Raw genomic sequence first — 13,931 nt, 5'->3', positions numbered from 1 at the left:
ATCACCTTGAAGGGTCCACCGGCTCGAGGTAGTAGCTTGGACTTGCGTTCGTTGGGGAATCTTTCCTTGCGAAGGTGTATCCACACAATATCTCCAATGTTGAATATCATGAGTTGCTTGTCGATGTTGAGCTTGGTCGCGAGGCGGTGTACTTGGCGCTCGATTTCTTTTCCTGTATCTTCATGCACCTCTTGAGATAGCTTGCTCATGCGCTCGCGTCCTTGCTGATGCGCTCTTGTAGAGGTAGCGGTAGAATGTCCAACGGGGACAACAGGTTGAAACCATATACGACCTCGAAGGGGGACTTGTCGGTAGTTGAATGTCTTGCTCGGTTGTAGGCGTACTCGGTGATGAGTAAGCGTTCCTCCCACTCCTTGATGTTCTTCTTGATCAATACGCGGAGGAGAGTTGATAGCGTCTGGTTGGTGACCTCTGTTTGGCCGTTGGTTTGTGGATGGTAAGCCAAAGAGAAGAATAGCTTGATTCTGAGCGTGGCACATAAGGTCTTCCAAAAGTAGCTAAGGAACTTGACGTTGCGGTCCGACACAATAGTCTTGGGCACTCCATTTAGACGCAAGATTTCCCTACAAAAGACATTCACAACATGTGAAGCATCGTCTATCTTGTTACATGGAATAAAGTGTGCCAGCTTAGAGAAACGGTCCACATCAACAAATACTGAATCCTTTCCATTCCGAGTCCTAGGCAAACCAAGCACAAAGTCCATACTAATATCTTCCCATGGGTGATACGGAATAGGAAGTGTCATATAGAGATCATGGGATTGAGCTTTAGACTTAGCTTTGCGACATGTAGAGGATCGGTTGGTGTAGCGTGTGGCATCGCAAAACATCCTTGGCCAAAATTAGTTGTTGGAGAGCGTGGCATAAGTCTTGTTGCAGCCGAAGTGTCCCATAAGTCCTCCTCCATGAGCCTCTTGCAAAAGTAACAAGCGAAGAGAAGACTCGGGTATACAAAGCTTGTTAGCGCACGTAACATAACCATCATTGATATAATATCTCTCCCAAGATTTATGCATCAAGCATTTGGCATAAGGACTAGCGAAGGTAGGATTATGCTCATACAAGGCTTTAATGTGCTCAAATCCTATGACATTCAATTCAAGTTGAGTTACAAGCATGTACTTGCGGGAAAGAGCGTCCGCCACAACATTTTCCTTACCTTTGATGTACTTGATAACATAAGGAAAAGACTCAATGAACTCGCTCCATTTGGCATGTCGCTTATTCAATTTCGTTTGACCCTTAAGATATTTAAGCGTTTGATGATCCGTATGAAGAACGAATTCAGAGGACGAAGGTAATGTTCCCACACATGCAAGACTCTCACTAAAGCATATAACTCTTTGTCATAAATGGGGTAGTTAAGTTGCGCTCCAGAAAGTTTCTCGCTAAAGTATGCGATTGAGCGCTTCTCTTGCATCAACACACCTCCTATGCCATTACCACTAGCGTCGCAATGCACTTCAAAAGTTTTATCGAAATCATGCAATGCAAGGAATGGACCATGTGTAAGAAAATTCTTAAGTTCATTGAATGCAGTGTCTTGGGATGTCCCCAAACAAATGATGCATTCTTTTTACTCAATGCGTCCAATGGTGATGCAATAGTGCTAAAGTCCTTAACGAATCTACGATAGAATTCGTCTAGACCAAGGAAGCTACGCACTTGTTTCAAGTTGGTTGGTTGTGGCCAAGTTTTAATAGCATCAATTTTAGCTTCATCGACATGAACACCCTTAGAAGACACAACGAAACCCAAGAAAACAAGCTTGTCAACACCAAATGTGCATTTCTCCATTTAGTGTAAAGTCACTCATTTCTAAGAGTTTGCAAAACGGCTCTAAGATGGGTGACATGATCTTCTAGAGATTCGCTAAACACAAGTATATCATCAAAGTAGACCACAACAAATATGCCAATGTATTTGAGAAGAACGAAATGCATGACACACATGAAAGTGCTAGGTGCTTCGGATAAGCCCATAGGCATGACTAACCACTCATACAAGCCAAATTTGGTTTCGAAAGCGGTTTTCCATTCATCACCCTCTTGAATGCGAATTTGGTAATAGACACTTTTAAGATCAATTTTTGAGAAAATGGTGGCTCTGCTAAGCTCATCTAGCATATCGTCAACACGTGGAATGGGATGCCTATAGCGTATGGTGATAGCATTTATGGGGTGGCAATCGAAACACATGCGAAAACTACTATCCCTCTTAGGCACAAGAATAACTGGAACAACACAAGGGCTTAAGCTCTCACGTACATGCCCATTTTCAATGACGTGTTGTACTTGCCTTTGTGTTTCTTTAGTTTCTTCAGGGTTGACGCGGTAGGGTGCCTTGTCCGGTAAAGGTGCGCCCGGGATGAGGTCGATGCGGTGTTCGATGCCTCATAGTGGAGGTAGTCCCGGAGGTAGCTCATCGAGGAATACGTTCGCGAACTCCTTCAATAGATTAGAAAACACTAGAGGTAGATGATGAGAGGTGTTAGTCCTTGCCGCTTCGTCTTTGCAAACTAGGACATAGTGCATAACACTCGATGGGTTCTCACACACTTATCTTATGTCTCTTTGGGTGGCTAAAAGAACTAGGTTCTTCTTGTCGCTTATCGTGGAGGCACTCATTTTTGGCTTGTGGTGCTCACTCTCTTTTTGGCGGTTCACTCTCTCACTAGTCTTTCCATGATGGGTGGATGCTTGCTTGTCAGCGATCACTTGACTTGGAGACATTGGTCATGGCATGTACTCCTTTCCCTTCATCTTGAAGCTATAGTGATTGCTTCGCCCATTGTCGATGGCGCCGCGGTCAAATTGCCAAGGTCGTCCAAGTAGTAGGTGGCAAATGGACATGGGAACCACATCACATTCCAATGTGTTTTCGTATGCTCCAATCTTGAAGGAGACTTGAACGGTGTGCTCCACTTGAATGGTGCCGGAGTCGCTAAGCCATTGTACCTTGTAGGGACGAGGATGCTTCATCTTGACCAATTGTAGCTTGTCACATAGCTCTTCACTTCCCAAATTGTGGCAACTTCCTCCGTCGATGATGACCTTCACAGAATGACCATTGATGCCCGCTTTGGTGTGGAAGATGTGGCAACATTGGTTTTCGTCTTGTTGGTGTTGAAGTGTCAAGTCTTTGGAGACAACAAGACGGGGCTCGAATCATTGTCACAAAAGACTTAGTCATCTTCAGCTTCGTTCACTCACTGGTGCATATCCATGTGCTCAAGTTCTTTCATTTCTTCCTCACTTATGAAGGCGCTCTTGCCTTGGTTGAGGGTCTTCGACTGCTTGCTGCACATGCTCCGCTTGATTAGCTTGACATTGAGGACATGGGATTCTTGCACGGTTCCTCATTTCTTGGCGCTGGCTACTTGTGAACTATGTTGTGATTTCCCCGAAGAGGAGAGGATGATGCAGTATAGTATAGATAAGTACTTCCCTCAGTTAAGAACCAAGGTTATTAATCCAGTAGGAGAACCAAGCAACAACTCATTAGCAGCACCTGCACACAAACAACAAATCCTTGCAACCCAACGCGAACAAGGGGTTGTCGATCCCTTGATAGTTACGCGCAAGATTAAATTGTATAGTTTTTGATATATAGATCGGACAAAAATATAAAATAAAATAAATAAAAGAAAACACAACAAGGTATTTTTGGATTTTATATATGATGAAGGATAGACCCGGTGGCCATAGTTTTCACTAGAGGCTTCTCTCTTGAAAATAGCATACGGTGGGTAAACAAATTACTGTTGGGTAATTGAAATAAAAGGAAATAATTATGACAATATCCAAGGCAATGATCATGTATATAGGCATCACATCCGAGACAAGTAGACCGAAACACTTCTGCATCTACTACTATTACTCCACACATCGACCACTATCCAGCATGCATCTAGTGTATTAAGTTCATGAAAAAACCGGAGTAACGCCTTAAGCAAGATGACATGATGTAGACAAGATAAAATCACATATGAATAAAACCCATCTTTTTACCCTTAATATCAACAATACATATGTGTTATGTCCCCTTCTGTCACCGGGATTGAGCACCGTAAGATCGAACCCATTACAAAGCACCTCTTCCCATGGCAAGAGAAATCAATCTAGTTGGCCAAACCAAATCAATAGATCAGAGAATAAATACGAAGCTATAACAATCATGCATAAAAGAGTTCAGAGAGAACTCAACTAATATTCATGGATAGATCTGATCATAAACTCACATTTCATCGGATCCCAACAAACACACCGCAAAAAGTGATTACGGATAGAGCTCCCAGAACATCGAGGAGAACATTGTATTGAGGATAAAATAGAGAGAAGAAGCCATCTAGCTACTAACTATGGACCCTTAGGTCTGTGGTAAACTACTCACGCATCATCGGAAGGGCAGCAAGGAAGATGTAGAGCCCCTCCGTGATCGAATCCCCCTCCGGCAGAGTGCCAGAAAAGGCCTCCAGATGGGATCTTGTGGTTCTGGAACTTGCGGCGGCGGTAAAAGTATTTCGTGGACTCCTTTGTTGGTTTCATGATTTTAGATAATTTATAGAGGTAGAGTTAGGTCAAACGGAGCCAAGTGGGCTCCACAAGCCACCAGGGCGCGCCCCACCCCCTAGGCGCGCCCTGGTGCCTCGTGGGCCACTGCTCCATCTTCTCGTCCCCTCCCGAAGCTTCCAGGTCTCTAATTGCCAAAAAAATCTCCAAAAATTTTTGTGGCATTTGGACTTCGTTTGGTACTGATATTCTACAAAACCAAAAACAAGCAAAAAAACAGCAACTGGCACTGGGCACTAAGTTAATAGGTTACTCCCAAAAAATGATATATAATTGTTTGAAAGTGTATATAAAACATCCAAGATTGATAATATAATAACATGGAACAATAAAAAATATAGATACGTTGGAGACGCATCAAGCATCCCCAAGTTTAATCCCGCTCGTCCTCGAGTAGGTAAATGATAAAAACAGAACTTTTGATGTGGAATGCTACCTAACATATTCATTATATATTCCTTTCTTTTGTAGTGTGGATATTTGGACCTGAATGATTCAAAGCAATAGTCTATAATTTGACATGAAGACATCAATACTCAGGCATACTAACAAGCAACCATGTCTTTCAAAGTATCAATGCTAAAGAAAGGTATCCCTAGCCCATTATGCTCAATCATTGATCCATTCATGAAACACACCCAACATTAGCTACATCCAATGCAAAAGTATGACAATAGTGCTCTCTAGTTGGTGTTTTATAAGAGAAGATGGAGACTCCAATTAAAAATAAAAATTGCATAAAAGGAATAGGTCCTTCACAGAGGGAAGCAGAGATTTGGAAATGTGCTAGAGCTCAAGGCTTAAATTAGAGATAAAATTATTTTGAAAGGCATGCTTTTCCTGTCAACGAAAACGACCGTCAATTCTCTATATCTTCCATGCTAGACAAATTATAGGCGGTTCCCAAACCGAAAATAAAGTTTATTTCCTTTCCACCATTCTTTCACAATCCATGGTTAACCGTTCCATAGGTGTGAAAGGATCGAGATGGAACTAGGGGGGTGAATAGGTACAATTACAAATTTTAATTGTTACTTAGCAATTTTAGGCAATAATGCGGAATATGAAATTGAGCCTAACAATTGCAAGTGAGATGCTAGGAGCAAAGCAAGATAGTCAAGTAACACAACTAAATGAATAAGCAAGCACAATAGATATAAGTGAGGATTAAACGACAAGTAACCACAAGTAGAGAGTTAGGGTTAGGAATAACCGCAACTCCAAGAGATGAGGATGTATGCCGATGTTCACTTCCTTGGAGGGAAGCTAGTCACCGTTAGAGAGGTGGATGTTACCACGAAGGCACACCAATGCCACGAAGGCTCACCCTATTCTCCCTTTGAGACAACACCACGAAGGCGTTTCCCAACCACTAGTGGTAGACCTTGAGGTGGTCTCCAAACCATCACAAACTTTCCGTGGGGGGGGGGGGGGGGGGTAATCACAATGGTTGATTCCTCTCCGAATGACTCCTACCGCCTAGGAGTCTCCAACCTCCAAGAGTAACAAGATCGATGGAGAAAAAGCTCAAGACTTGCTCAAATCAAAAATTCCTTTGGTGAGAAGAAGGGGAAGGAGTGGATCTATCACTTGATTGGATAACTTCTCTCAAATGTTCCCAAATCACTTGGGGATCTAGGATTTGGTGTAGAGGATTGAGAGAGAGAGAGAGTGAAAAGTGTTCTTAGAAAGCTCAAAGTAAATGGTCAACCTTACCCCGTGGGGGGAGAAGGCTATATATAGTGGAAGTGGAAAAGTAACCGTTTGAGCAACTCAAGTGCACAGGAGACGTTGGACGTCCGGACAGGACCGGACGTCCGGTGGCACAGATAGGTCCGGACGTCCGACAGACATCGGTCGTCCGGACGCTGGAGAACCACAAGCCACGAATCAGCACTCAGCCAACGGATGTTCGAGACGTTCTGGTCGTCCGGTGACCGGACGTCCGTAGATGACCGGAAATCCGTAAAACAATGTTCTGTTGAGAAAGTGTCGGACCTCCGCAGGAAAACGGACATCCGGCGACCGGACGTCCGGAGAAGCTCGGACATCCGTGAATATCGTTCTATGAAGAAACACTGGACGACCGTGGAGAGCCGTACGTCTGGACAGCTGAGAGGGATCGGACGTCCATAGAGTACCGGACGTCCGATGAAAAATGGAGTTGGTGGGTTTTGAGCAAATCTTTCACTAGATCCAACGATCCCCTCTTAATAGTGCGGGATCCCTATACTCAAGAACAAACCGTAAACAAAGTCAACGCTATTGTCTTGTATCTCCGATCTTGAGTTATATGCATTTGTCCCTAGTCATGATCCACACATGGCCTTTGAGACATATTCGTGAGATATACTTGATAAACATGATTAGTCCCATATATGCATGTTGTCATCAACATCAAAATAAGATTAAGGGCATGATTGCACTTTCAGTCTCCCCCTTTCTGGTAGTTGATGACAACATACACGCACTTCTCAAAATAATAATAAAAACTTTGAATATCGAAAGGATTTGTTGCGGAGCTCCCCTTAACAATGTGCACAAAGACAAATAAGCATGAGAGGAGCTCCCCCTTAGTGTGATACCAACACATTCAAATCACAAGTTGCACATGATACCATTCAAATAGATTCATAAGTGGATTCATCACTCACATCATAGAACCTAAAGTAACAATGGTCTTAACAAGGTTCATGGTACGATACATATCATAGTGCAATACAAGTTAATATCACATACTACAGTACTCAATGGATAAGTGCTACTCCCCCTTGGCAGCAAGTACCCAAAAGGGGCCAAGAGGAGCAAACAGAATAGCATCATCATCATCGGAATCCTGCCTCATCATCATCCTGAGCACCACTGCCACCAGCCCCGTTAAAGAAAACAGACCACTCGGGACCCGAAGGAAATCCAAAGTCAAAAGAGGGAGGATCAGGAAGACGATCATCATCACTCACATCAAAAACTCCGGAGTCTCTCAGACGAGCCTCCAGAGCATTCTTGGAGGTGATCAGGCGAGTGACAACATCGTGATTCTGGGAGCAGTTAAAGGTAACGGCCTTCATCAAGGCAGAGTGAGCCTTCCCAAGAAAGCGAGCAATGCGACCAAAGGGTGCAGAACCGAAGGGAGCAGAATGAGGAATGCTAGCAGCAGTCCGGCGCGGATGAGCAGAAGAGGAAGAGTCCTTGGGAACATAATCATCGGCCATGTGTGCGGGAATGACCCATCGCTCATGCAAATGAGTGCGGACAATAGGAAACGGAGCGACACTCTCTATGAGTGCCTGAAGAAAGGGAGCATGAGGAAAGGCTCGCTTGTGCTGGAAAGAAGCAAGGTGAATCTCATGCCACAGAAAATGAGGCACATTGATCTTCCCTTTCGGAGCCGCATAGAGGCGATGCATGAGATTGATGCAGTAGCTACTGCAGGACCCCTTGTCACCCATCTTAGGATAAAGAGTGCGAATGACGCACTGATAAATAATGTAGAAAGGAGAGCGCCAAATAGAGACTTGGTTTAGACCTTTTTGTTTCTCCTCACTAGTCATTTCTTCTATGGGTTTGAGAAGATCAGCGCATGCATCAGTGCCCTTGGGCTTATGTTCGGGGTCATCTTTGTGAATTTTGAACCCGGTGTCAGGAAAACCAAGAGCAGCAACAAATTGAGAATAAGAAGCTGTGAGCTTTGTGTCAGAGGTCATCCAAGTAACAGTGTTATTTGGACTGAAGAAACATGTGGCATAGAATTGATGAATGGCGGCTTGGTTAAAGTCATGTTGAAATGCAAATGGAGCAGCAAGATTGGACAACTCAATGAGCTCAATAGCCCCGGAATATTTCTCCGGATGAGTACGAATATGCTCTAAATCAATGCAAAGATGCAGAGAAAGACCCTTAGGAATGATGATAGTGGTAAATATGTCAGCTTGGACATTAGTGCGAAAACGATTGTCCCGAGAGTCACGAGCAACCGTAAATTGATCAACATCACGACGCAACTTAAGATAGGAAGCAATGGGAACCTCATTGAGTCGCTTAACGTGGCGGCCGAGTGGTAAAGGAGGTTCAAGAGAGATATGACGAGCATCACCGTGAGGTTGCACCAGAGGAGGAGGAGGCATGAAGGTGGGCCGCCGAGTCCCGGGCTTGGGGGCAGTGGTGCGAACACGAACAGGCTCTCCTCTCTCCATATGAGCCAGCTCATCTTCATAGCCAGAGTCCTCCGTGGAGTCATCGCTTGGAGAACGGCGAGGCAGAGGAGCACGCTTTCGAGGGCGAGCCCGTTCTTGGGAATCGTCGGAATCACCGCGATGAGATGGACGAGAGGACCCATACGGGGCCTCCTTGCAAGCAGAGTGCTTGAACTTCACCATTCCGACCTAGAGGAGGAGGGAGACCCAAATCAACAACCTGCCACCATATATCGGAGAATCAATGGATTAGGGGAGAAGAGACAGGGGCTACCTCAGAGTAAAAAAACGTGGAGGGAGACTGCGACCGGAGCAAATCCGCAGCGGGCCACGCCGGGAACTAGGCGACCCTAGTGGTGGGGCGACGGAGAGAGGCACAGATGGCGAGCGACCGCAGCGAGGAGCCGGAAGACAGGGGCGGCGATGGTGGGGAACAGAGTAGGGGAGCAAATGAGATTTAGGGTAACTGACCCGAACCGCACCCCGCGCTATATATATGCGCCCGTGAAGAGGTCGGACGACCGGGGTTTTATGGACGTCCGAAGCCTGAGCCAGTTAAAAATTATCGGAAGACCGGATAGACCGGACGTCCGACAGTTGAGTGACAGAAGGATTTTTGCGAACGTCCGGACATCACCGGACGGCCGGCCTGAAGGATTTGTGCGGACGTCCGGACGTTACCGGACGACCGGGCTGAGGGCAACAGAAAGGTTTTTATGGACGTCCGGACAACACCGGACGACCGACACATACAGAATTTTGTCTATAAATGACAAGAGAAGTATTTTTGCCAAAAACAACGTGAGGAGATGATGACAATGATGATCTAACTCATGAGTAAGAGTGTCAACAATGAAATCAGTATGGAGTAGGAAGAATTAGCATAATGTCAAGCACATCTTGTTAGGAGGTACTGCCCAAGGAAAAGAAAAGGTGACTTCCGGATCAGGGAAACAACAATAACAACAATAGATCACACAAATAGAACCCATGTTTGAGTATACGTGACATGGCACCACACAAATTTGAACTTTGGGTGCATACTCACTACTCCATCATGTTAAAGCACCATAGTTAGAATAACATGGTAGCTTTGAGAGTGTTTGTTCTATTTATGCATTGTATAGGGTGAGACAGCTCATGAGTTGAGTATCTCCCCCTAAATACATGCCTACATCAAGACAAGACATTACGTACATGCATGAATGAGTGGTAGACTTCACATAATATTGTCAAGCTCCAAGATACCAAGTTCACGCCTAAGTTGACAAAACCTTGCTTCATCCAATGGCTTGGTGAAAATGTCTGCAAGTTGCATATCTGTGCCAACATGAGCAATGTCAATATCACCCTTCTCCACATGATCTCTCAAGACATGATACCTAATATCTATGTGCTTGGTGCGGGTATGATCTTTGGGATTCTCAGCAATGTTGATGGCACTTTCATTATCACATAGAAGAGGAACATGTCTATAGGTGATACCGTAATCCTTCAAAGTTTGCCTCATCCACAGTAATTGAATGGCACAACTGGCGGTTGCAATATATTCGGCTTCGGCGGTGGAGAGGGCAACACAATTTTGTTTCTTCGAGGACCAACTTACCAAGGAGCGGCCAAGAAATTGACATGCACCGGAGGTGGACTTACGATCCACTTTGTCTCCGGCCCAATCCGCATCCGTGTACCCAATGTGATCAAACTTTGCATCCTTGGGGTACCAAAGACCCAAATTTGGGGTGTGAACAAGGTATCTAAGAATATGCTTAACCGCCTTATGATGACTTTCCCTAGGGGAGGCTTGAAATCTAGCACACATGCATACACTAAACATGATGTCTGGTCTAGATGCACAAAGATAAAGCAGTGAACCAATCATAGAGCGGTATTTAGATGGGTCGAAAGGGATACCGTTTGTGTCTTCAGTGAGTACAATTTTGGTTGGCATGGGTGTCTTACATGGACTTGCATCAGTCATGCCGAACTTCTCGAGAATATCCTTGAGGTACTTTGCTTGAGATAAGAATATTCCTTCTTGAAATTGTTGAATTTGAAATCCGAGAAAGAACTTCAAATCCGCATTGAGTGACATTTCAAAATTCTTGGTCATGGAAGCCACAAACTTCTTGCACAAATGAATGTTAGGAGAACCAAAAATGATATCATCTACATAGATTTGGCATAAGATCAAATCACCCTTGTCCCTCTTAGTAAAAAGAGTGGGATCGATCACCCCTCTCACAAAACCATCATCGAGTAAAAACTTCTTAAGATGATCATACCAAGCACGAGGTGCTGGTTTGAGGCCATACAAAGCCTTATGAAGTTTATACACATAGTCTTTGTGATCGGGATCAACGAACCCAGGTGGTTGTGACACATATATTTCTTCTTGTAGAGGACCGTTAATGAAAGCACTCTTCACATCCATTTGATGTAATGTAAAACCATTGAAAGCAGAATAGGCAAGTAAGATGCGAATGGATTCAAGACGGGCAACGAGGGCAAAGGTCTCACCAAAGTCCAAACCTTCGACTTGTGAGTACCCTTGAGCCACTAACCTTGCCTTGTTGCGGATGATTACACCATTCTCATCTTGCTTGTTCTTGAAAATCCATTTTGTTCCAATGACATTATGTTCCGTAGTTGGCCTCTTGACTAATGACCACACTTGGTTGCGCTCAAAGCTATTCAACTCTTCTTGCATAGCAATGAGCCAATCGTTGTCCATCAACGCTTCTTGTACCTTGAGAGGCTCAACACTAGACACAAACGAGAAGTGAGCACAAAAGTTTGTCAATTGTTTACGAGTGACTCTACCTTCCGATATGCCGGTGAGGATTTTATCAACATCAACACGATCGGCTACTCGAGGCATGATGGAGGTTAAGGTTTCGCGAGGTTCAACTTCATGTCCGTCATCCACGTCCTCAACATATGGATCATTAATGTGTGGTGGAAAATCTTCTTCTTCACTTTGCATTTGTTGAGGTTCATTGTCAATGATTGCACTTTCTTGTTCTTGCCCTTAAGGATGATCTTGTTCTTGATGATTATCATGAAGAGGAACTTGATCATCATCTTGTACTTGGACTACGGGCATTGGTTGAGAAATAGGAGCTTGTGGTGGTACAAGTGTTGAAGTAGTTTGATGATGTGTGAAGCTTCCATCTTCTTCTTCATCATCATGAGGTTCTTGTTCCATTGGAAGAAGTGCACCAACACCCATGGTCAAGATATCTTGAGAAGAATCTTCCTCACCTACATCACTTAGACCAACTTGCTCCCCATGGGAACCATTAAATTCATCAAACATCATGTCACAAGTTTCTACAACACATCCATTGGATTTGTTGTAGACTCTATAGGCGTGAGAGTTTGATCCATAGCCAACAAATATGCCCTCAATGGTTTTAGATTGAAATTTTCCTAACCATTCTCTTTTGTTGAGGATGAAACATTTGCACCCAAAAACACAAAAGTACTTGAAATTTGGCTTGTTCCCAGTTAAGAGCTCATACGGAGTCTTTTCCAATATAGTGCGGAGGAAGAGCCGGTTTGATGCATGGCATGCGGTATTGACAGCCTCAGCCCAAAAACTATGTGGCGACTTGTATTCATCCAACATGGACCTTGCCATCTCCACAAGTGTGTGGTTCTTCCTTTCTGATACACCATTTTGTTGGGGAGTGTATGGAGCTGAATATTGATGCTCAATCCCTTCATCACTAAGAAATTCTTCCAAGGTGTAGTCTTGAACTCAGAGCCATTATCACTTCTTATTGCCAAGATTTCTTTGTCAAACTTGCGTTGTGCTTGCTTGGCAAAATCAATGAAGGTGATCTTTGTCTCGTCCTTGGACTTGAGGAAGAAGACCCATGTATATCTTGAGTAATCATCAACAATGACAAGTCCATACTTTTTCCCACCAAGACTATCCCATGAAGGAGGCCCAAAGAGATCCACATGAAGGAGCTCCAAAGGCCTTGAAGTAGACACAATATTCTTGGGTGGGTGCTTTGATTGATGTTGCTTCCCGGCTATGCATGCACTACACACACGATCTTTCTCAAAAGAGACATTGGTTAATCCAAGGATGTGATTACCCTCTAAGAGATCTTGAAGATTTCTCATGCCGACATGGGCTAGCCGGCGATGCCATAGCCACCCCTTGTCGGCCTTGGCCATTAGACAAGTTGCATGGAATGTGCTCTCTTTCGAGAAATCAACCGTGTAAAGGTTGCCATCCAACTCTCCAACAAAGGCCACTTCGAGAGTATCTCTCTTAAAGACTTTCACATCCGTTAGTCCAAAGAGTGTATCATAACCAACAGAAGCCAATTGGCGAACAGAAAGCAAATGGTATTTAAGGGATTGGACAAGCATGACATTTGCAAGAAACATGTCATTTGTGATAGCCACCTTGCCCAACCCAAGTACCTGTCCTTTTGATCCTCCACCAAACATAATGCTCATAAATGGTTGAATAGCTTCCATGAAGTCGTAGAGCAATTTTCTATCTCCGGTCATATGATTGGTACATCCACTATCGATCACCCATTTGACTCCACCAGAGAGATCAACCTACACACAATTATGACTTGGTTAGAGGCACCCATTTTGCAATGGGACCTCTCAAGTTAGTCACAAGGGTCTTAGGGACCCAAATAGCATAAAACCGGAATGCATTCCGAGGACCAACAAATTTTGCGTAAACCTCTCCATCATTGGTTTTACGAAGTACATAGGATGGAGGCATGAACTCTTTTGGCTTGTTGGGAGCGGGCATGTCCCTTGTGGCCTTCCCACTCACAACCTTACCTTTCTCCTTGTGCCCTTCGCGTACAAATGTTTCTTTTAGAGGAGTGGAGCACTTTTGAGAGGACGTCTTCTTCTTGCTTGTGCTTGGGTCAAACCCGAGCCCCTCTTTGGCAAACACCTCATTGTGTTGGCTTAATACCTCATGAAGGTTCTTTTTACCTTGGGCACACGTCATGAGCCCTTTCTCGAGTTGAGCCTTGAGAAAGCGATTCTCCTCAATAATAGATGCTAGGTCACCACTAGAGTTAGTAGTACAAGCATCAACATTGATAATAGGAGAAGAGTAAACTTTGGCTAGAGTTTCAAGATATGTAAACTTGAGA

The 13,931-nt window shown here is 44.2% G+C and overlaps 1 protein-coding gene across 1 annotated transcript in view; it reads right to left on the bottom strand.

Annotated features, from left to right (window-relative positions):
* Window positions 1-205: 205 nt before the first annotated feature.
* The window catches only part of LOC141026049 (uncharacterized), a 29,566-nt gene continuing 15,840 nt past the window's right edge, over window positions 206-13,931 (bottom strand). Inside the window, exons 3-4 of the mRNA XM_073502000.1 lie at window positions 1,086-1,182; window positions 206-584 (exon numbers count right to left, since the gene is read on the bottom strand). Of these exons, the coding sequence (XP_073358101.1) occupies window positions 206-584; window positions 1,086-1,182 (476 nt within the window). The remainder of the gene's footprint in view (window positions 585-1,085; window positions 1,183-13,931) is intronic.

This window comes from Aegilops tauschii, chromosome 6, assembly GCF_002575655.3.
Source record: "Aegilops tauschii subsp. strangulata cultivar AL8/78 chromosome 6, Aet v6.0, whole genome shotgun sequence".
NCBI lineage: Eukaryota > Viridiplantae > Streptophyta > Magnoliopsida > Poales > Poaceae > Aegilops > Aegilops tauschii.
The sequence above is the reverse complement of the archived record's forward strand: the minus strand, read 5'-3'. Positions and strand labels throughout refer to the sequence as shown.